Source organism: Galleria mellonella, unplaced genomic scaffold, assembly GCF_026898425.1.
Source record: "Galleria mellonella isolate WM207_F2 unplaced genomic scaffold, CSIRO_AGI_GalMel_v1 utg38, whole genome shotgun sequence".
NCBI classification, from domain to species: domain Eukaryota; kingdom Metazoa; phylum Arthropoda; class Insecta; order Lepidoptera; family Pyralidae; genus Galleria; species Galleria mellonella.
Genome location: NW_026442090.1, coordinates 4690311 through 4716046, shown reverse-complemented (window position 1 = coordinate 4716046; position 25736 = coordinate 4690311). Strand labels below are relative to the sequence as shown.

The following is a 25736-nucleotide window of genomic DNA, read 5'->3' as shown; positions in this document are numbered from 1 at the left end:
GGTTTGCTGGAAGAAAACTCTATTAGAGTTAAGTTCGCCTTTGTTCATTTGATTACCTCTGTTATATTCTTATAAATAATTGACGTGTACAATAAAGAATTAAATAAATAAATATTTGCTTAAATAACATAAACCTCCCCCTTGGGGGGTTTTACCAATTGTTGCTACGCTTGGCATGCGGATATGCAATCGCAGTTAGGCTTTGTTGATATTTTAAGAGGGACTTTGCTGCCCATATCTAGACCATTAAGTTCTCTAGTCACCTCCTACAACACCGACGGAAAAGGAAGAAATAAACCATTCTATGCTAAAACCACACGGCTAAAAAAAAGAATAGTCAAAATTAATTCAAAATACAGGACACTTTCTGTAATATACAAGAAAATATAACTAATTTATAATTTCCTCCTGTTTTAGATCGTGACGTGACGTCACAGTCTATCAAATTTTGTTATTCTACCATGATTTCACATGATTAATCTTCTTGTTGTAACTTCTTAACACCTGTCAATCAAGATTGAAGTGTATTAATAGGTATATTGAAACTTCTATACCTAAATATAGTTAAATAAAATCTGTATTGTTTGTCACATTGGTAAGTGCTTAGGCACCTATTATAATACCTATAATTTGCAGTCAAAACATCCTTCCCGCATTCACTTAAGGAAAAATCTGACGTTTGTTTTCGTGTAAAATAATTATTACGAATATTCTAAATAGCTGTCAAAATACGTAATATCCATGCACTTTAAATAAAATTTGTCATAAAAATATACATCACTAACTTCGATGTTGACATAAATAAATTATAACAGTAAAGGAATATTATTAAAATAATAATGTATGTGTAAATGTTTATAGGATATATAGAATTATTAATATACATACCTAAAGTTATTAATCATGTAATATTAATCTTCAAATTAAATTTATAAATAAAGTATATTAGTCTTGTATTTATATTTATAACCAGATCAAATTGTGTAACAGTGCCAATACCATGGGGTGAGGACCTGGTAATGTGTAACATAACCTATGTTTATGGTATACTACTTCAGACACCAGTTCCTTACACTATGTAATCTAAAAAATAAATCTCTTGTAATAACTCTTATAATAGATCTAATGATATGATAACAACAGTCTACTTAACTTAAATATAAATTTATTAATAAAAAATATATTATTTATATTTACTTTTGAAATTGTATATTCATTCAGAACATACTTGAAATATCCTTTCAGAAAAGGTAAATATTTTTTCTATTATCATTCTCTCATTGAGTAGTAACAGTTAAATATTGCATTCATAAGTGTTCAATCAGCAAATGTACTTTTATGTATTCTTTACCATCTCAATTATAGTATAATATGTGTATAAACGCCAAGGAACTCGCAACTCCACAATGAAAAGTGCCTATATATAGTTTGTTAATAAATTCAATATTCGTTAATAGAGTATTAAAAAACAAAAAAAAATTATATCACTAAAAATATTAGGTAGATATGTAAGTACATAAGTACCTTATACTGTGTAGTCTGTGATATAATACCGTTAGTATAGTTAGTATTTACCAGATATATATATATATATATATATATATATATATATATATATATATATATATATATATATATATATATATAGATATATTTTATTTATATTTACCAGAGGGAGACTTTGTACAAAAGTCGATTGCTTGGGTACCTCTGTCCCACTCGTGTTTCAACCGTGAAGCAGTTGTGTTTGCATGGCTGTGTTTCGGTTTGAAGGGTGGGATATGGCGTGAATTTATTGGGTACAGAGGAATAACACCTGAGTCCTCAGGAATGGCAACGCATGGGGGGTATCATGGGCGAAACAGTATACTCTGTTATGTGCATGGTACTGCTCATGTCTATAGGCGACGGTTACCACTTTCCATCAGGTGGACCGTCAGCTTGTTTGCCATTCTAAGTTGTATAAAAAAAAAAAAAATATTAGTAGATAAAGATATTTTCTTTTATACAAAAAAAAATGTTTTTCAGTTTATGGTTTTTCAATTTTGTTTTTTCTAAGAAAAAGAAAATTTTTTGAGACCCTATTAAAATATTCTTATACTAGTGGCCCGTCCCGGCGTCACACGGGTGGACATTTTTAGCATTTCCCTTCACTGCTCTGCTCCTATTGATCGTAGCGTGATGAAAAGTATACTATAAACTGCCCAGGAGTATGAAGAATAATTGTACCAAGTTTCGTTAACATCCGTCGAGTAGTTTTGTTTCTATAACGAACATACAGACAGACAGACAATAATTTTACTGATTGCATTTTTGGCATCAGTATCGATCATTAATTACCTCCTGATAGTTATTTTGTTCTACAGATTTATTATAAGTATAGATGAACATTAATTTTAAGGAAGGAATTACGTTAAATAATATACTGTATAATATTTATTTCTCTAAAAACACATTCTGGGATTTAAGTTGAGCGGTCAGTTTTATATTTTTAAAAAAAAATTCAGTATGTGATAAAATCAGACTTAGCCCTGAAATTATATTCTATCGAACAGCTTTGTTATTACAAAGACTCTACTGACCAGAAATTGTATGTGGCATTAAATTACAAAATTACACATTACATAGATGGTAATTTCTTTTCTAGTTTCTAGTCTAGTCTAATGCCCGCTACATACTTACATTTTTAACTGTTGAGTTAAAACTTTGCATGTTTAAGCAAAATTGTGAATTATTTAATGTAACTTAGTGCTGTTTACGTCAACATTAATAGTCAGTTAAAAGCAATCAATAAGCACTAAAACTGATATTGTGTAGCCAGTTTAATAGCAGAATTTCGTAGAATAAAAACAAGCAAAATGTAACTTTTTATTAAGGCACTTTCTAATGTTACTTTACTCTCACTAGTCCCTTTTTTGGTATATGGATAAGCACACATTCTCACAAAAAAAACTAAACCAAGTGCCTAGTATAATAATAATACATAATTACATTATACTTACATCAATCTACATTTAGACTTAGCAATAAAATATCAAAAAAAAGAGTGTCAAAAATATTATGAACACTCACCGTTAATAAAGGTGCAACAGGATCTATCTCGCATGCACTCAAGTCGCTGCTTTCCACAAAATTGAAGACACGATCTTTTAAAAAAACTAGTCAGCTTACGCACGTAACCAAAAACTAAGCGTACAACTTAAATAAACGTTAAATACACTGCATTTGTTATTATTTACTGTTTCTGTCACAAATGGACGATTAAACGCCGGTCTCTGTTACAACTACGTAAACTTTTTGACGTTTCAACTTGTTTATCAGGTCGAACGCAACGAAACGATCAACCTCGAGTCGAGCCAACGCGAGACTATTCTCAATCCTCGAGCTTTCGTTCGTACGCTATTCGAGAGACACCCGTCTCACTCTCGCGATCGGTCACCTGCCGGATAAAAAATATGAGAAGCCTCACATTTCGGCGAAATATGAACCAAAGCAAACACTTCACGAAGACAGGTAAAACAGTTTGAGTATGTACTTACTCCAGATTATAAATATTTCTCTCACGGGATTGTTGAACGAATGAAACTTATCGGCTGGCCGGCCATACACTGTAATTTGGATATTATTATCTATCATTTGGAGTCCTCGTAAATTGCAGCATCGCTGTATGGCGCATGTCCAGTCATACAGCGTATGCACAACGCCGGCGAACTGTTAACAAGACAAATAAACAATGAAAACGTTTTAGTTGCCTAAATATAATCACTGATACAAACTGACCCCTTGGCTTAATGTAGCCGAATCAATTAACCGTTGTTTTCACACTTTATCTCGCTACGTATATCCTACGTCAATATTTAAAAACACCACATAAAGAAGCCTGATTCTTGGTCTGTTGTTTAATTAAATAATTATCAAGAATGAACCAACGCACTTTACGTACATACCTACTTACATAATACCAATGTATATTACTCGGCCAAGTACTTAAAATGTATATGACTCATATTACTTAATATATTGATGATACCTACGTACTACCAAATAAATAACGACAAAAAATATACTACCAAGCCATATTTTAAAATGTTGGTCAACTGTTAAGAACTGAGTATATTAATTGCGCATGTGACATACGCGATCTATAACTATTATTGCTTTAGGCCCTCATCTCAACTATTTTGTGTATCTCTCTTTTAACAATACTCTTTTCTAATCTATTTTGATAAATTAAATTCTTTTCGTCCCCATCTTGTCGCTCTTTCTATAGTCTATAATAATCTTTCTATAATAGAGGGAGACTTTGTACAAAAATCGATTGCTTGGGTACCTCTGTCCCATTCGTGATTCTACCGTGAAGCAGTTGTGTTTGCATGGCTGTGTTTTGGTTTGAAAGATGGGATATGGCGTGAATTTATAGGGTACAGTGGACATCTGAGTCCTCAGGAATGGCAACACATGGGGGGTATCATGGGCGAAACAGTATACTCTGTTATGTTCATGGTACTGCTCATGTCTATAGGCGACGGTTACCACTTTTCATCAGGTGGGCCTTTAAATTGTTTGCCATTCTAAGTTGTATAAAAAAAAGTCTTCTGCAATCCCGTGCTCATCATTCCCATAACATCTTATACCATAAAATTTGTCATTCGGACTACATTCACTTCAATATTTACACTCGCCTGTAATGTCGCAAACAATAAGTAAACCACAGGTTGTTCATAGTAATAAATAGAGTGGATATCCATTCGAGATGTAAAAAACGAATTGTGATTATATCGTGCCTAATTACATCAAATGCACGTAAAATATGTATAAAGGAACGTCTGTTTGGAAATGTATTCGAAGTAATTTCGTTTCAAAATTCGAATTTAAAAGTTATTCCTTAAATCAGTGCAACATTTTCGTGTGAAACGAAACCCAATGCTTGATAAATTATGTATGCTTTAATCATCATCATATCAGCCATTAACTATCCAATGCCTTCCCCATAAGAGGAGTTTTGCCAGTAATTGCCACGCTTGGCAGGCGGGTTTGCAACCGCAGTTAGGCTTTAAGAGTTGTTTTAAGAGGGACGCTGCTGCCCATCCTTCTACCATAAGCTCTCTTAGTCGCCATTCTATGCCGGAACCTACACTGCAAATAATAACGACAATTAATTTTATAAAAAGTTACCGTTGATAATAAAATTCTTAATTAAATAAATCTATTGTCGCCTACTAAAAACAAAAAAAAAAAAAACAATATCCCTATTTATCGATAATGTTACCAAGTAATTATTGAGTTAAAATTGAACACCCATAGTTTATTAAATTATATACAACCTAACTATAGATCGGGTACGCCACACTCACATTCAGTATACTTCCGTCATTATTCAGTAAGCGTACAAACTGTCGACCTCAATTTTTAAAAGATATTAATGCAATCCCATTGCAATTAATATACAGCCATCTCAGTGAATCGTGCCAAATCCATCAATCTTATTTCCACATTTCACAATACGAACACATAGAGTATAAACAAAAAATCTGCTTTAGGACAAATTGATTAAAAAGATATAACTTTAATAAATAGAACTGAGTAGGTACACTTACTTTTATTATGTTTAAATATCAAAATATTTAAATCGATTGGTTGAAGCGTAGTTTTACTTTAATGCAAGATTTCGACACGCAATCAAAAAAGAAAGTGGGGTTCCCAAATGTCACGCACATCGATAACGGTGACCTTCAGAAATTACACCCTTTGGTAAATAAACAATGTGTAATTTATTTACGAATACTACCGACCCCAGTGATTTTTTAATATGAATATTAAGTAAAAAAATAGTTTTACCCTTTCTATAATATTTTAGAAGCAAACTTTGAAAGTTTTGCATGATATATTTTTTATGGCAACTATTTAGATTTGGGACAAGTTATTATCGATTTATCTAATTTTATTACTGTTACGAGACAAATATATAATTGTAATTTAATTGTTCATAGAATTAAATACCATAGACGCTCTACATTTGATCTATAGTTTTTGACAATATTGCGATAATTGATAAGTGATGAGTATTTAAATATCACAAGAATCACCATTACAATATATTTACAAACCCTTATTTAGTATTGATAGCTTATTTATAAATATAAAACATTCTGTTACAATCCTGATGCAGTATCAATATATATCTAATTTTACTTCGACTTTTCATTTTCCTGCACGAATGAACTGTGCTTTGAACTCCTAAATGCATCTTATATCATCTCGTATAAAAATTAAAAGTACTATCATCATTATATCAGCCTTTAACTGCCCACTGCTGAATATAAGCCTCTTCCTTGGGCGGTTTTGTCGGCACGCTTGGCAAGCTGATTGGCAACAACGGTTATGCTTTAAAGATATTTTAGAAGAAACTAGGAGATATTTTAGGAAAAAAAATTAGTTTTTTATAGTTAATAAAGAATTTTACAATCAATATAGTTTACTCCTGAAAAAATTGACACTATTGAAATAGCTACTCTTTTGGACAGCAACATCTATAATTACAATATTATTAAATTTTACTACCGACCAGCCCTGACTTCGAACGGGTAAACAGGAAATCTTTAAAAAAATACAGCCGTTCTTGCTAATAATGTAGCTTCCTATATATCCTTACTGAGATTATTCATTTTAAACAGAAAACCAAATCCTTTCTCTTTATAATATTAATCTAGCTGTCCTTTTGTCTATACCTGCTTCAGAAGGTCGTAGTCCATGATTTATACTTACTAATACCCCCAGAGTTTTATAAAGATTAAAGTAGGTAAATTCACGCAGACAAACGCGTCCAGCCATTATGTGGCAAGCATAGCAACAAAGTGGGTTCAGACTCGGAGCACCAAGGGCGTGACATGGCAAAGCACTCACAAGTCACCCCGGCGCTTAAAATAGAGCCGGGCACCCGCACGCCGCCACTTTTAAATCCTATTAAAGGAGCCGAGAACTCCCTATTCATAGACATTGCATACAATTCAATGTCGCTCCTTAACGGGAATTTCGTAGCGGCGGAACAAAGTTTTTCCTTGAACAATGACTCGATAATTTTATGGAGTGACCTAATCGTTTATTGGAACCGCTATTGTATTACCAACGTGATAAGATTAGAAATTGCAGTTCAATTTGCAGACCAACGTGCGAAATGTCACATAAACACCGATGTCAAGTCACCGCCAAACCACTAGCTATAATCTGCGGCTTTGCCTGCATAAATCTGTATATAAAATATTCTATATGTTAAATTTAGATATAGCTTGTCTGTTTACCACATTCAGTAGTTTTTGCGTAAAAGAGTAACAAACATTCATCCATCCTCAAACACTTTCACGTTAAGAAGGATTCGACAACCATAATCGTAACTTATTTATATATAGTTCCATAGTCGCCTTGATTGCGAGAGAATGGTAATTTAATAAATACAGTTAAAATGAAAGAATTGCACTGAATTTGCTGTGTAGACCGCATACCGTATTCAGCAGTGCGAGAGCGAGTTTGCTTAAAATAAAATGTCGGTATAAATGAGAAAGAACATGCTACGTTGGTTTGGGCAAATATCAAATGAAAGGTCGACGAAACGAATTTAAAATATGAAAGTAGAAGGATGAAGGTAGTAAATAGGAGACCTAGATTTCTCTGTAATGGTCAGACAATTTGCTATGCTAACTGAGGAAAGAATATAGGGCATACACAAATCGAAGTACATCTATGAAACGTCTTATGAGAATACATGTACTTCGTGTAGTCCGTGTGATATGATCACGCGTATTATACCTACACACAAAATAAGGAAGAAATGAGAAACTCCTCCTTTTTGAAGTAACTTTAAATTGTATACAATCCGTATATCACTATTCGTCATGCGAACACGAAGCTATAAAGTTTTTTAGATAAAATTCAAACCTTTTTGTACATAACATCAAATTCATACACATATGTCATTATTGTCAACGTGTTTTCGTATTAATAGTATTGCCAAAATGGATTTTTGCGTTTTGTAAAAATATCGTAATTATTTTTTTTAGATTTATTTTAGTTTTTAATAAATATAATTGTGTAAAAGAAGAACCTTACCAGAAGAAATCTCATTAAAGTTTTACTATGGCCGGTGAGTACCCACTCCATAAAGATTCATTTTCAAGACTAATAGTTTCAAAATACTTATAAAGAATATTTTATAAAATGCATTATTAACAAAGTTGTTTTTAAAAGGAATTAGACTCAGCATACACGACAAAAATTTTCCTAAAATTCGAGATATAGGTACAATTACTTATACAAATACAATTTTTTAGTGTCCTTTATTTAGTGTTACAATAGTGTTCGATCAAAAACTACTTTTTATAGTTTAGTAGCCAAATAATAGGACCCTTATATTATTATGACCTTGTTGTATCAGAAATACTAGTATAAAAAACATGAAATAAAAACTTAAAAATGTTAATGCCATCTCCTTCTTGTGCGATTAATGATTGGGATTTAATGATACCTCATTTACAATATTTTCAGAAACATACCAGTTACGACGCGAACCAATCTTCATTCTTCAAAAAAAAATAACCTAGGATATGTTCTATGTGTACCAAATTTCATTCATATCTGCTTAGTCCTTTTAAGAATAAACTTTCACTACCTAGATAATATAATAAGAAACATTTTTGTTGAAGTATTTTAAGAAAAAAAAAACAAGTATTATATATGCTATTACAGACAAGACCGCTGTTTTATTGAACATCAGTGATATGATTGACTTGGCCATTGGCACACCAGAGGTACTGTATATTCGTATATTATATACAGTAAACATAGAAATAGAAGTTTAAAGACTACAGAAGACTTTTGGTAATTTTAGTCTAGTGTGACATACCTGAAACCGCCACCTTAGCTTTTTTTTACACTAATATTATAAAGAGAAAAACTTCATTATTTGTAATGGATAAACTCAAAAACTACTCAACCGATTCTAAAAATTCTTTCATAAATTCAAACATAATTTTTAAAATTAATTGATTTTTTTTTTACTTTATCTATTACAAAGATGAAATCAAATATATCCTCTTTATAATATTTGTTTAGATAAATTTATTTATAAATCTAAAAAATTTACTCAGTACTATAATCCCTAATTGAGTCGTAGGCGTTTATAGACTTTACCATTATGTAGGTATCTGTTTCTAAGGTTTATTATACCAAAACCCCATAGGTCGGAGTGGTGGACTTTAATATGCTGCAGGCTGTTCTACACTGTTTGGCCCAGCAACTCAGGGTTCTTGGCAAGAATGTAGAGCTCAGAGGCAGCGTTGCGGGTTTACCAATTGGCCGAGCAAACACACAGACTATATCAATCAGCGAATATGTTGTGGATACGGATACAGTATGATAAATCAAAAACAATCTGTCTTAACATATTATTGTATTGTTGTATCGGCTCTTAACTGTCCACTGCTGAATATATCTTCCCCCATAAGAATGGTTTTGCCAATAGTTGCCACACTTGAATTTACAGGGTACAGAGGAATAACATCCGAGTCCTCAGGAATGGCAACGCATGGGAGGTATCATGGACGTAACAGTATACTCTGTTATGTCCATGATACTGCTCATGTCTATAGGCAACGGTTATAACTTTCCATCAGATGGGTCGTCAGCTTGTTTGCCATTCTAAGTTGTATAAAAAAACACTTGACAGGCGGATTGGCAAGCGCAGCTTGGCTTTTGGTAATATTATAAGAGGGACTCTACTGCCCATTTCTCCACTATAAAGCCTCCTTAGTCACCTTATATGACACCTACGAGAAAGAAAAGGGTGCTTTATTCTAAACCCGCACCTACATGACTACGTCATCATATATATACTTCATAAATTTGTATTCCAAGCTATTTAACAGGCCACCTTACCTTCCAATGGTTACAGGTGGGGGAGAAAGGGATTGTTAGTAATGTAATTTGACAGCCCCATTGCTAGCAATATACCTTATTAGGTCGACCCCCACGTGGTTCCCCCTGGAAACCATCGTGAACAATTCTTGTTGAATTCGTCACGATGGGCTAACTGACCCTCTTCATCCTCACCTATCATCCTTCACTGATGCTCAGCCGGTATATACCGATAGCGCGGGTGGGGCTACCATTCCACTATCATCCATTAAAAAAAATAGTTACAAGTTCAATCCCCACACAATACAAATACGTAAGCATGTGTAACTGTAATAATTTGGCTAAATTTTGAATGTATTAGTTATTTAAGTAAAAAATAAATTTCATTGTACTATATGGAGCTGACTCATATATCTAGCACCATATATTTAATAATATTTATTAGACAAGAGACACGTAGATATCTATTTCCAGTTAATATAAATTAAGTAATCACACTTATTCCACGAATAATTATTGTCATGTGATTATATCACACATCTCGAATTTTCCTTCTCTTACATTTATAGTGCTTTATTCTATTTGTATATATTACATAAATTTAGTAAAATCTCTGTTTTACAGCCACCAGAAAAAGAATTAAAGAAATCAGAATTAGGTATGTAGAAAAGTTATATTAAATATACATATATATCTATTTATATAAAAAAAATCGTAAATAATTTAAAAATACTATAAATGTTTTGATTAAAAAACAATCATCAAAATCCGTTTATAATTAATAAAGCAATTATCATCTTTTTTTAAATCGTTTAAAAAATAGTTTTGTTACAGCCACCGCCGTCACGACGACCGAAACAGCAACCATTTTAGTCGGTAAATATATTATTTTATTTATCAATGATTTTATTATTTGTTTATACTACTATATCATTTACCAGAGGGAGACTTTGTACAAAAGTCGATTGCTTGGGTACCTCTGTCCCATTCGTGTTTCAACCGTGAAGCAGTTGTGTTTGCATGGCTGTGTTTCAGTTTGAAGGATGGTATATGGCGTGAATTTACTGGGTATAGAGGAATAACACCTGAGTCCTTAGGAATGGCAATGTATGAGGGGTATCATGGGCGAAACAGTATACTCTGTTATGTCCATGGTACTACTCATGTCTATAGGCGACGTTTACCACTTTCCATCAGGTAGGCCGTCAGCTTGTTTGCCATTCAAAGTTGTATAAAAAAAATTATACTTATTATACGAATGATACATTTTTTTACAGTTGAAAGGATCAAAAAATCAGATGCCCTATGTAAGTTAACTAACCTTTAATTTTTTATTAAAGATAATTCCAAATCAATCTATAATTTATATATATGTGAGGATAATCGTATCTACAAAGACTATATGTATATTAATAATAATGGAATAATAATCCCGCTTGGTATATTAATAGTATAGCCGTATGGTCCCGGTATAGAATGGGCCACCCCTTCTTTTCCCGTGGGTGTCGTAAGTGGCGACTCAGCAGAAACTGAAGCAGAGCCTTAAAACATCACCAATACCTAACTGCGGTGGCTAACCCACATGCCAAGTGTGGCAGCTACTGGCAAAAACCTCCTTAATGGGGGAGGCCTATGTTCAGTAAGAAATCAGGATATTTGCAATAAATCATATGGAACATCTTATTCTTACAATTTGTCAAAAAAAGTTGGTTAATTAAAATAAAAATATAGGAATTAAAAAAAAAGGTATTTAAGGAGTCTATTTAGTTTGTTTGTTTGTTTATTATATAATGATACCTATAATCGTATTCCTAACTTAAAAATCATTTTGCCAGTAAAGGCAAATATGTTAAATACATGTCCACAGATAATAGATAAGTTTTCATACTAAATACTTAACTACATTTGTTACAAGGCCATAATATCTAATCGGGATTAGTTTTTTATACTTATATTTCTATAAACAATCCTCCATAAATTTCTGGTGTTATTTTTATAAAAAAAATTGCAATTAATTTCATCAAAATGTTAACAACAAAACAGCCATCCGTGGTCCGCCCCGCGACCGTTCCCCCGACCCGCACGTCTCACCCGCACCACCACAAGCACCAACACCGCCTCCTGCCCACCTGACGTCCTCTGAGAAGCTCTCCCTCGTTACCCTCAGCAAATTTAATGTACTAGAAAACACCGTGGAAGACTTAAAGAACCGGGTTTATGGAAGTATACCAAAGAATGAAGCTATTCTTGAAGAAGTCAGGTCAGACTTATAATATCAAATCTTAAATGTACAGTCATATTTGATTTACATGCCATCTGCCGTATTACATTATAAAATATTCTGCGTAACAGCAACACTTGCAATGTTTCGTATCCATTAAATAGTTAAAAAATTAAGAAACTATAATATTTAAAAAAAGGTATTTAATATTGAGAGCTCTAATAAGTAGAAAATAACAAAAAAAGAAGTACTCAAGACCCCAGAAAAGTGTCATCAATTTATTATAAATTAATATTGGACACGGAAGCTTTTTAATTTTATTATATATAACTAGCGACCCGCACCGGCTTCGCACGGGTGCAATGCTGATACTAAATAGCGTTGCCGGCCCAACAAAAATATCTAAAATTATCAATGTTTCTCTATTATATTATGCATGTATTATACATATAAACCTTCCTCTTAAACCACTCTATCTATTAAAAAAACCGCATTAAAATTCGTTGCGTAGTTTTAAAGATCTAAGCATATATAGAGATAGACAGCGAGAAGCGTTTATACTATGTAGTGATTACGTAGATATAGTACATAGTATATCATAGGTGCCCGTGATGTTTTGTGAATCTAAAAGTGTTACTCACGCCTATTTTCGTCGTCTTTGTCCAAACGAATATAACACCTACCACTGAAAGTACAACCATTTATAATATCCTACTTATGAGCTAACTTAGAAAAGGTTGTTATTTTTTTTTTTATACAACATAGAATGGTAAACAAACTGACGGTCCACCTGATGGAAAGTGGTAACCGTCGCCAGTCGTCTTATCTTGTCAATAAAAATTTCTTTTAGAGATACAAGTAGTATTTTTTCTTTTTTATGAAATAGGAGCAAATGAGTATGTGACTCACCTAGTTGTAAGTTATTACTGCTGTCCATATGCATCCGCAACATCAGAGAAACTGCAAGTATGTTGGCGACTTTTTAAGAAGTGTGTTCTTTTCTTGAAGGTTTTAATGTCGTATCTATTCGGAAATATTTGAATAAGATTGCCTAATACGACCCTTGAGAACTCCTTATATGACATCAAACTTTAATTTTAAACTCATTATTCTGAACTCTAATTATGTTTAAATATGATTTAGATCTCAAACAAATCTAAAAGCCATTACCGATATGTGGACATCATTGAACGTCTCATCTCGACTGGAAGCAGCCGAAGCTGGCATCGCAAAACTCAGTTCATTACTTCACGACTTGATAGGTGAAACTACCGAACTTCAGGACGCCCTTAAACGTCGCGCATCTAAAACGTAAGTACCCAATCGTAATCTCTTTATTAAAAAACTTTTCCAGTTAAAGTCAAAAAGTAGTGTTATAAGAAATAAAAAATTCCATTAAAATTTTGCATCAAAAAGTGATCTTTGCTACATTGACAAACAAGTTAAAATAAAAATTTCCTATGTTATATTATATTTATTGCAATTTAAAGAACTAAAAATAGTACGCTATACACGTAGAATTTTTTATGACGACAACACTTAGATGTGTGGTTCTCAATATGTTAGATTATTTTTCATTTTCCACAAAAAAAAATATCACATATATTATTTACCTTTTTTTATTTTTTTTTATTTTTTCTTTTTTTTTTGTCAAGGGGAAATTCTCATACAGACCGCCGTACTGCCGGACTCTTACCGGCTAAAACCCCCCGGTGCTCCTTTTCAGCGCTTTCTTCGAGACGTGGGTGTGCGCGATATATTATTTACCTATGTTAACTTTTGCATGTAGAAAGCCATAGAGCCACGGGCTCCATGATTTGATTTACTACAAGAAATCGATATAGATGGATATGACTCGGGATCATTCCTTGTAACTCTTTATGGGGAGCCTAATATATCCGAGAGAGTATTATCAATAGCTGAAAATATTTTCAGTCTATTATAAACTAAAACCTACACACTATACACCAATATTTATAATATACTTTACTTACAACTTATTTAAATCCAGATCAACACCAGCCTCTCTAGTAACGGCCACTGCTCCTCCTTCCACAACCACTGCCACGTCAGCTACTGCCCCATCAGCTATTACCCCTTCAACTACTGCTTCGCCGACTGTTGCCGCACCGACTGCTACTCCGCCGACTTCTGCCCCAGCAGCTGCTGCTCCACCGACTTCTGCCCCAGCAGGAGCTGCTCCACCAACTTCTACCCCGACAGCTGCTGCTCCTTTGACCACTGCCTCAGACACTCTCGCTGGTCCACCGGATGCATCGAAAGAAGACTTGATTTCGATACAGGCTCGACTAGACCGTTTACGAGGGGACCTTGATCAGCTGACTAACATTTTCTATACTACTATGGAAGATTTACATGCTGGATTTAGTAAATATTGATTTTATATTTATTTGAGTTGTACAGGTTAAAATGAAAGTAATTAGCACTCTTTTAAAGAAATACCTGTTCTACTATAAAAACTAAATATTCTCCCTGAAAAACATGGGTCAAAGATAACAAAAAAATTGAACCTCCTACTAAAATATCATGTCCACTTTCTACTGCTACTTGGTTAAAAGAATGCACCTGTAATAATAGACTTTAAGCTTCTATTAATAATTACATTTTAAATTTCAGCACCGCCACCACCTGCTCCGCCAACAATGGAGCCACCTACATCAACTCCGTCGCAAGCAGCAGGTATAAATCACAAACCTAACAAATATTAAATAAAATGTCAATAATGCCTATTTATAATAATAATATGTGATACCATTTAAATAGAACGTCGTCAACCACGCCGGTCCTTCACAGAAATATCAGCTGGCCTCGTGCAACGAATTAATGATCTAGACAGGCGACTGAAGGAATGTTGCGATAAAATAGGCAAGAACGACGGTGTGATATCAGATCAGGTACACACAGTAACAAAAATATAGCCAAAGCTACCTGTTTATCTATTAACATAAGAACACCACCACCAATACCTACTATGAAATAATGGAAAAATACCGTTTAGTGAAATATAAGTATTTTTGACTCACATAAATTACTTCATTGCTTATTCCAAACGCTCATATCAGTAAAATAAGGTTTTTAGAACTAAATTACTTACTTTCTACCTAATATATTTGTATGCCCTTATCAAAAAAAAAATTGTCACTATATATATATGTAATATTTGTGTAAATTTGATATTAAATGTTAAATTACTATTTGATTGCAAAGTAATCTGAGTGTTTTAAGGCTTGTTTTCAAATTATGTGTTTGACTTTACAGATCAATTCATTCCAAGATCAATTGGAATATTTGATGAAACAAGTAGCAGCTCTAACACAAAACTTGACTATTGGAAAGTTGTCTCCTGATCTGATAAAAGACCTACAAGGTAGTTTCAATTTCCTAAAATTACCAACTACTTCTCTTTTTTATACAATGACGGTAGAATCACTCGACAGAAAGCGATAATCTTAGACTATGAATAGCAATAACAATGGTATCACGTCCTTCGTGACCATTAAGGCATTTTTTATTCGACTGCCCAAAAATAGTAAAATGCTTTCAGGGTTCATGTACGTATGTAAATATCTTTATTCTACCAAAAGACACTTTTTTTAAAAAGAGTTCCGTTTTTGACAGAGCAGTCAAGTTTTTTTAATTTGAGGAGCCAAATGTTCCATTTCAAACTAGCTGTAGCAATTCTATTATTTTTTCAATGAAAACACACCGCGGCTATTTAGGTACCATATGTGGGATTTTCCTATCATATATTTGCCATATGGTCCCGGCATAGAATAAGTCACCCCTTCCTTTCCCATGGGTATCATAAAAGTCGGCTAACGGAGGGCGAGGAATGGGCAGCGTTCCTCTCAAAACATCTTTAAAGCCTAACTGCGATTGCCAACCCGCCTGTCAAGCGTGACAAAACCCCCCCAAGGGAGAGGCTTATATTCAGCAGTGGACAGTTAATGGCTGATATGATGATGATGATGATGATAAATTCCCTATCGACGAGTAAATATCAAGTAGAGAATCTATTCATCATTGCAGCCATCTGTCCTTCCATCAAACTATTTCTTAACTACCTATTTATAAATATAACAAATATTATCGGTCAGATTGACATTTCAAGGACTATTCTATATAGTTGTATACTTTCCTATAGGACTAATGCACCTATTCGAGACTGTACAAGAGATGCAAGAGCAATTAAAACAAGTACACGAAACCGCACTTCAACTGGCATCGGAAAAAGAGGACCGGCAAAGTCACATGAATGTAATCAAAATTTTTTTATGTTTTTACACTTAGCTGATTCTCATGGATTTGCTCTAGTGAATTGGGATAAGATGTGGGTATGATTATGTAAATTTCATTTAAAGACCAAAACATTTTCAGATTATTATTGTTACATAAAGATTATTTACGGGATCTACCGATATTCCTATTTCTTTGTTGGATGACAATGTAATAATACCTCGCCTACACTAACGTATATATACCTGCAGGGCAGATAGGTGAAGATGAAAAGGCAGGACAGTTAGCTTATCGTGATGAATAGACCTGGAATTCAGCGCGATAATTTTCAGAAGTGTACATTTATATACACATTAAGACTTTTTCTTTTTTAGGCATTGTTAGAACAAATCGAACTATTGAAGACTATCAAATTAGACAGAGAGGACATGGTGGAAGCTATGGCGGAAAAAGCAGATCTGCGCATGCTTGCACGGAAAGTGTCGCGTGACCAATTCGAACTGGCTTGCGACGATCTGTCCAGAGGACTGGAGCTTGCTCTTGGAAAACTCAACATTCAGGTCTATAGATTATAATGTTCTCTATATTATTATTAAAATTAATAGATGCATAGTTTTATTGTACTATCATTTTTAGAGTTATTTTTATTATACCTCATCAATTAAGTTACATTTTCAACCTTAGACGTCCTGTACGAATATCAGAAAATATCCATTAGTATTTTTAATACCTAGAGTTATACTATTGTATTTTTTGTAGGATATCTATTTTTTTTTTAAATAATATATAACTTTTGTTATGTTACATGAATGTAAAGCTACATTATCAACTTATATATATATATATATATATATATATATATATATATATATATATATATATATATATATATATATATATATATATATATATAAAGTTCGGAAAAGTCGGAAAGTGAAGCACATTCCGATTGTCCACGAGTTCAATTCCTATACTATATGATATTTTTTTATATTTTGTACCGATACCTATATATTCATATAAAATTATTATATATGTATATATAAATATATAAAAAAGTATATTTATTCATTGACTAAAAACATAAAAGTAACTACTACATAATTATCATATTATGTACTTACGCAAGTCATATCATGTATGCCTATAGTAGAAACTCCGTTTAGTTTGGGACTAGAGAGCGCTGTCTAACATGTTAAGATTTATTTTAAACAGTTAAATTAGTTATTTGTTATTTAAATAACTATATAATTTATTACTATTTATAGTGCAGGTTCGTGTGCTCCCGGCATATAATAGACCACCTCTTCCTTTCCCGTGGGTGTCGTACGAGGCTACTAAGAGAGGGCAAGGGATGGGCAGCAGGGTCCCTCTTAAAACATCTCCAAATCCTAACTGTTGCCAATCTGCCTGAAAAGCTTGGCAGCTACTGGCAAAACCCCCCAAGGGGAAAGCTTATGTTCAACAGTGATATAATGACAATGATGACTCTTTACAGGAAGCATTATGGCAACAAGCTTTAGACGATATACAGCGTGAAATCGAAACGAAATTGGACAAGATGGAACTGTCACCCGTGAAGGACTTCTTTAATAACAAACTGCGGCAACTACAAGAGAATTTAAAGCAAATGGCAGCTTTGAGACGAGAGGCCGAAGCGGCTGGTACTAAAAAGAGGCTGTTGAGGTACTTATTCAGGATTTACTAATTTTAGACACTACTGGGAACTGGGCTATCAGGCTGATCTCATTGAAAGTGATAATCATTTACCTATAAACGAAAAGATTAACTATATATTTGGAGAATATATAGATATGTACTATATACCACACAAGGCATCCCTTATGTATTGTTTGTTACTCCTAAGGTTTCAACCTCTAAGTCCCTATAAGTCGCATATTGCACTGATTTGTCCAGCATCAATAAAAGCAAAAACGAATGCATTTACTGGCTTCACGACAGTATTAAATAAAACTATTAATCTTTCAACCCTCCTACGTAAGTGGTAAATGAATCTATCCGCAGATATATTTTCGTTACTGCACATATGAGAAAGAACAAAACGTCAAATAGACAGTCTTGTTCTAACGCACTAATGCACAAATTAGTAATAAGATATCTTTCTATAAATTCGTTTGTCAAGGAGAACTAGGACCTATTTTACGCGAGGAAAGAGATTGTTATTAATGGGCTTTATAACCTCATTGTTTTTTTAATGGATGATAATGGAATGATGAACCCCCCTGCGCTATCGGTATACACTGGCCGAGCACTAGTGAGAGATGATTAGTGAAAATGAAAAGGCAGGTCAGTTAGCCGATCATGACGAATTCAACGATAAATTAGTCATGATGGTTTCCAGGAAGAACCGCGTGGAGGTCGACCTGCTAGGGTATATTGATAACAATGGATAGCAATATATTGATACCAACCTCTTCATTACTAACAATCCCTTCCCCACATATATAACCTCATTGTTAGCAACACACCTTATTAAGTCGACCTCTGCGTGTTCCCCTCTGAAAGTAATCGTGGTTAATTCCTAATGAATTAGTCATGATAAGCCAACAAACCTGATTTCTTCCTCACCTGTCAGCATACTCTGATACCCGCCAGTGTTTATCGATAGAGCAAGCAGGTAAAGCATCCCATTAAAGGTACCTATGTTAAAAGACATATCTATCATTCTTCATAACTAGTAAACTATTCGTTTCACGTAACAATTTAAACAGTTCCACGCGACTAAACAGAATGCGACTTTAATTAACATAAACTTTCAGGGACGTGAACTGCATATCTTGCGATGCTAAGGCGGTAATGCAAATGGAGGCGGCAAGCACGTTACCGATAAGTAAACCGATGCCCGCCAACCTCTCCATGAAACCATATCTTAGCTACGAACTAGGTCAGTGTTTAGACGAAACATCTGTTAAATATCTATATACTATGTCATGGCCCAGTGTTATAGACCACAAAGATCGTGAGTTCACATCTAGTCAATATACGACATACGATATAGACTATGTGTCAATTAGATGCTCTTATGAAACAAAACAACCAAACTATTGAAGTACCTAATTAGAAAACTGGCAGTTTGGCTTTGGACAATTCTTCACAAAATAATATCTATTACAATCTTAGTTATTTACCAGCGGTGAAGTTGTGTTTTTGTTTGATTCATGGATGAACTGATAGGTTCTCTTGTCTTCTAGTCTGCAAAAGAGACATTTCCTACTTCTCACCTCTAAAACCTATTTTTGTCACATGTAGATGCAATACGCAAGTCACAGGCAAGTAATTTGCCACAACGAAACATGCGCGACTGGGAAACTATAGACAAGCAAAGTACGTCCAGACTACCGCAAAAAGTCAGGTAACATTTGCTTCATATTAACAGTTAAATGTCCACTGCTGTACAAAGGCCTCATCCAAAAGAGGGGTTTTGCCAGTAATTGCCACGCCTGGCAGGCGGATTTTCAACCGCAGTTAGGCTTTGGATGATGTTATAAGATGGACGCTGCTGCCCATCCCTCGACCATTAAGTTCCCTTAGTTGCCTCTTACAACACTGACGAGAAACTAGTTTGCTGCCTCAGTGGTATAAAAAAAGCATTTTTTTAATTTTTATTTTTTATGAATCTATCAGTTCAGAATACAATTTCAGCTAAATCGAATGAATAAGTAACTCAGTTGTTGCTTATTTCTAGTAAAAACTATCATGTTACAACCACCACATACACAGATCAGAAACAGACAAACACATATGCAACCGGTACTGCGGCGGTTCGCACACTGTAACGACACCAGCACAGCGCGTCGCGCGACTCGGTCACTTCATAAAGCAGTGGGGGCCTGATGTTCTACCGCTATCTTCTGGACTGGCTACTGGAGATGACGGAAGGGTAAGACTATACACAGTTTAAGACTATACACAGGGTAAGACAAAAATACTAAAATATGAATAAAACAAAACCTACTAGAAATCTTTATTTAAGAGTACCTAGATACCTAGATGTTTACTCCCGCCAAGCAGCCATGTATAGCTGTTTTGGTTATGATGCAATTACTAAATATGTAAGCCATGTTAATAAACTGTGACACCCGTGATACGATCATCTCGTACGTTAGTGTTTCTGAAGACTAATGTTGTTCACGTCTATAGGCGAAGATTGTCAGTTTTTATTAGCTGAACTAGCTGTTGTTAAAGTTCTGTTTCAAGTTTTATAAATGTAGTACTGCAAAATTTGATTTTATAATAAGTATTTGACGAGCAACATTTTAAATTGAGGGATTGTTAGTAATTCGGAATACCGGTCCCATTGCTAGTAATATACTCTGCCAGTTCGACCCCCACGGGGTCCCCTCTGGAAATCATCATACTGAATTCCAAGTATATTCATCACGATATGCTAACTGACTTGCCTTTTCCTTCTCACCTGTCATCCCTCACTAGTGTCCCACCAGCGTATACCGTTAGCGCAGCGCAGGTGGGGTTACCATTCCATTATCATTCATTAAAAAAACCTTTAATTAATGTCTACCAGTAATGTAAGTAGTAACTTAGATGTCTATTTAATTTAAATAAATCATTATGGTTATGTTTTTATTTTTAAGATGTACAAAGTGAGCCCATTAGAGGGAGCAAATGTTGGACCAGGTACGATTATGTTCTTTAAACCTCTTTGCCAAAATTACACTCATTTTTTTTTGGAATAATACTTAATCTTTCTTTGCATAGAGATGGAAATTTCTATCATAACATTAAATGCCCAAAAACTATATACAAGAGCAATTTCACTTTTAAGTTGATCGTGTCTGGATAACTTTTTAATGTCCATTGCAGAAAAAAACTGGTTAAAACAATTAATAAGAGGAAATCGTCAAGAGCAGACCAGTTCCACAAGCAGCACCTCACGAGTATGACGGATGCCATCACTGCGCTCGACCATATTTTAGGGAGCTCCAATGACCCGGCCCACCACGCCGCCACAAGTCTGGACATTTTAGTGAGCATGACTGCATAGCTGACAAATTTATTTTTACAATAATTTTTCCTTTAATTTTGAACATGAATTATATCACTTTGATTTATTTCACCAATAAAAAAATCATGCAAAAAAAAGGATTAAGTAAAATAATATTTATGACTAGCTTTTGGACCGCTACGCTTTGTACGTATGGGTTTCAGAAATAAGAACCCAATAAAATGGATCACTTTTAGTTAGGGTGTCAAAATAAAACATGTATCAGGTCAAAACTTCATTCAATTTGATGCACTAGTTTTTACCTGATGCTACAATAAACATACATACAGACAGGCAAAAATTGTAAAAATTGTTGTTTAGCTTCCATCGCAGTTATTAAGATCCCTTACATTATTATTTTTTCATTATGTTCTATGTACAAACATTCACTAGTTACAATTTTATTATATTAGTAAGAAGTAAGATTAGTAAGATATCGATGATGCAAATAAAGTATTATACTCGTAGCTCTAGATTGCCATTCTTGTTACTTTAAAAAAAAGTTCACAATGCCGTTGATTTGTAACAGGTGGAGCCGTGGACGCAACCTGTACTCCCAAGTCGCCGTCAAGAAAACCAGATATATCGAAACCACCTCAAAAGCCTATACTTAACGGTGATGTATGTCTATTTTTTATTTCTTTGATTATCTACTAGTCGTTGCCTATGGCCTGGTACACGTAAAATATATGACCAGAACGTTCTGGTAGAGCGTTCATCGAAGTGGGGCATGTACGTTTTGGGAAAGAAGGAATTGTTAATAGCGGAAACTAGCAACCACCTTGTTAGTATTGTAGACTAATGTAGAGTATTTAGATTAAGTTCCACAATCCTCCCTGGAAACCAACGTGATTAATTCTTAGTGAAGTAATCACAATGGGCCAACTGATTTTTAGTAATACGGACTACCGGTCCCATTGCTAGCAATATACTCTGTCAGATCTGCCCTTTCATCTTACCTATCATCCCTCATTGGTGCCCCGCCAGCGTATACAGTAGCACGTGCGAGGTTACCATTCCTTATCATTCATTGAAAAAAAACCCTAACATACTTGTGATGTCACATTTTCACGATCTATTGAGGTCGATAGGCTAATGATATTATATCCAATACCTATATACTTTTAATACTTTTGTAAATTTCGTGAGAGAACAAAATAACATTTTACGGGTTTAATTTAATAGTGTTCGCCCCATGGTTGTGCCCACATGTACACTATACAAAACCTTGGTCAGAGCGTCATATATTTTAATAATATCTCCTTTATACAAATGCACTATATCGATCATAAGCGCGTCCATACTCTGACTCACACTAAGCCGATTTTCGGGATTCTGTGACCACAACCGTAATAGAAACTAAATCCACGCCGAAGCGTTACCATTCCATTTTTATTGATTTAAATAATTAGAATTATTTCAATCGCATAATCCATACGAAACTTACTCATTAAAATAGGCAGAAATCGCACGACCTAGATATAATATTGTTCTATTAGGAAACGGCTACCGCCCGCATTTATAGGCTTACAATTAGATTTATAAGCAAGCAGACGCCGGATATAGACGGTCCCGCGTTCATTCTCATGCGTGCAGTAACTCATTTAGAAGTGGAATCATTTACCACCTAGACCCCTGGGAATTAAACTCATCGTGACATTTAACAGAGGTTCACAAGTTTCAAGAGTGAATGAACTATAGCGATCATTGTAATAACTCGTAAGTCATGATTAACATAAATCATGCCAGGAAGATTACAGCGTGATATATACATATTATAAAACTGTATTTACAACAGACTTCAAAAAATGAGAGGGTTATCAATTCGGTTGAATTTTTTTTTATATTTGTTAATAATAATTGGGATAAGAGTAGGAAAATGATGATCTCAGAACTCTCTCATTTACGTATATAAAACAAATTGAAAAATTTTGTTTTTTATCCGAGAAATATTCCTTCAGATTGGTCCCGTAGAAATTTTATTAAAATTGATTCGGTAATTTAGTTTTTAAATTATAATATCTGTTTTCCCCACGATTAAAGCCTGTGTTCTTTTCTTGTGAAACAGAATCTTAAATTATGACATGTAAATGAAGCAGCAATATATATTATATATCGTACGCTGTCACCGGCTTTCCTTTAAACTGTCCTGTCTGCGAATAAAAATAGTTCATTCAATAGTCTCTAAAACTTTTCACTTTTGTCTTAAATTCTGAGATACTTATAAATTTAATAGCTTTTACCCGTGATTTCGTCCACGTGATAGGGATACGTTGACTGGTAAAAAGCCTCTGTTCTTCTCCATCCCATATAATACGCATATATCAAATTTCAGTCATTAGTTAAGGCGTTAAGGGCCTAAAAGATAACAAACAAACAAATTCACTTTCACATTTATAATATTAGTAAGGATTATTGAGATATGTACCTACATACCGGCCATAGATCATATATTCAGACTTATAAACATTATCTGGTCACAATCTATAGAAATCAAGCATAGTTACAGAATTATCTCTAAATTCTTCATTTCTTCATTTATTTTGAAGGAATTCTTTTTGCAGGAATGTCGCTGCTTGGACGGAGGTAAATATATTAATAACTACCTTTAACATAGCTACACCATTCAGATAAAATTTTAAAAGCCATATATTAACAGTTTACCTAGTTTTACTGTAATTTATATTTTGTTATACTTATGACCATTAATTAAATCTTCTGAATTAGAATCAAATTCTTGCAAACTCGTCCTATTTTATTTTTTTTATTTAGGAAAAAAAAAGAGAGAAACCTAAAAAAATATATATTTTCTTTAATTTCAGAACAACCTGCAAAAGGGTAATACCTATACCATTTCTATATTTTCGTATATTTTTTGTTTGTATTTACAATGTAATTGTGACACTATATTGTTGATAAAAATATAAAATAAAGAGATTTTTATATCATACCAATTTTAATGGCAAATCTATACCATACATAGTTTCCTTAGTAGATAGTTACTTAATAATAACAGTAAACAAACAGTATTTTTGTGTAGCAATTCCAAAAAAAAATATTATTTTAATTTTATATTTACATCATATAACTAAGCGAAAACAAAACGCTTGCAGATTTCTTGATTTTTTAATAACACAAAATCCCGTTCACAGTTGCACACGCAATAAACTCAAGATTTTTAAATTAAACAATGTTACTATATTTTCACTTGCAAATAAAGTATGTGTCAGATATATTTTCAATTATACAATTATACAATCTATTTGTATATTTGAAAATATATTTGTATAGCATCTAATAGTTCACATCATAAAAAAAAATATTTATCATATACCTTTTGGAGAAAATCTATCACAAGAACTTGAAGCCAAAAATAAAACTGATTTCTTAGTCATAATCGAGAAAAAAGAAATGTAAACGTGGAAAACTAGACTTTGGGTAATAACTGATGAGGTCTGCAGTAATCTAACATAGATCACTAACAAATAACCTCAATTTCCTAACACAGACCTGACCTAACCTAACAGACGCTGTTTATCGTTGACGTAAGTAGAAAACTTCAAAAATTCCATTTTTATGATTTAGATTTATACTTTTCTTCTTTCATCTTAATTATAATTATTAACATTATTTACTGTCAAATTTTATAAAAATTACTTCCAGTAAAACTGCCATACAGTTATTAACAAATAAAAAAATAAGTATGAATCAAAACCACAAAATTTGTAGAACGTAGTTTTCCACCTTGGCCGTAAACAAATATCATGACGACAATCTCTACGCGATCCGCCTCGAAACCACTGTTACCGTAACAATAGGCCAACTGGCCTGAATACCATTTAATTTTCATTCCGTATAAAAACTAGCTACTTAGACTTACACACCCATAAGATCGACTACCACGTGGTTCCTCTAGGAACCATTACGGTTAATATGAGTCAACTAAAGTGACTTACATATCATCCCTTACTAACCCGCCTGCGAAAACCAAACGAAGCAAGATTATCATTTCATTTTCAGTCATTAAGAACAGCAACGGCTGAAACAAAACCTTACTTTGAATATGTCCTATATCCGGCTGAACCCAAGTATCCTTAATTCGAATCTTCTTCTTCTCACTTTTATTATAGCTTCACCTTGCAATCATATAATTTCTAGAGCAATTCAAGATGTTTAAGGCAAAAGAAAGGTCAACTTGCAGTGACAATTTTGGCACCGAATCAAAATGAATGCATGTCAAAATAATTATAACAAACTTTAATTACACTTCAATACTAAATGCATACAATTAATTGCAAAATAGTTCGATGTGCGTTTTTAAAAGTACGC

At 33.6% G+C, this 25736-nt stretch overlaps 2 protein-coding genes across 3 annotated transcripts in view; one reads left to right on the top strand and one right to left on the bottom strand.

Annotated features, from left to right (window-relative positions):
* LOC113522506 (extracellular sulfatase SULF-1 homolog) overlaps positions 1-3381 on the bottom strand; it is a 138102-nt gene extending 134721 nt beyond the window's left edge. For both annotated transcript variants that reach the window (XM_052897940.1, XM_052897941.1), the window contains exon 1: positions 3073-3381. The gene's annotated coding sequence lies outside the window, so the exon portion shown is untranslated. The remainder of the gene's footprint in view (positions 1-3072) is intronic.
* A 4590-nt stretch (positions 3382-7971) lies between these two features.
* Positions 7972-24539, top strand: LOC113523022 (uncharacterized). The gene is made up of 22 exons (XM_052897719.1): positions 7972-8137; positions 8740-8801; positions 9233-9403; positions 10531-10564; positions 10741-10782; positions 11184-11213; positions 11950-12166; positions 13271-13438; positions 14139-14515; positions 14765-14827; positions 14912-15042; positions 15407-15515; positions 16293-16405; positions 16759-16944; positions 17883-18070; positions 19165-19289; positions 19655-19757; positions 20126-20285; positions 20998-21040; positions 21937-22028; positions 23972-23993; positions 24230-24539. Exons 1-22 carry the CDS (start codon positions 8131-8133, stop codon positions 24247-24249), a joined length of 2463 nt encoding a protein of 820 aa, XP_052753679.1. The 5' UTR covers positions 7972-8130; the 3' UTR covers positions 24250-24539.
* The last annotated feature ends 1197 nt before the right edge of the window (positions 24540-25736 follow it).

Excerpts from the sequence above, each read along its gene's own strand:
- LOC113523022 (XM_052897719.1), top strand. Across the intron at positions 18,071-19,164 it reads ACTAAAAAGAGGCTGTTGAG|GGACGTGAACTGCATATCTT; the intron begins GTACTTATTCAG and ends ATAAACTTTCAG. Across the intron at positions 23,994-24,229 it reads ATGTCGCTGCTTGGACGGAG|AACAACCTGCAAAAGGGTAA; the intron begins GTAAATATATTA and ends CTTTAATTTCAG.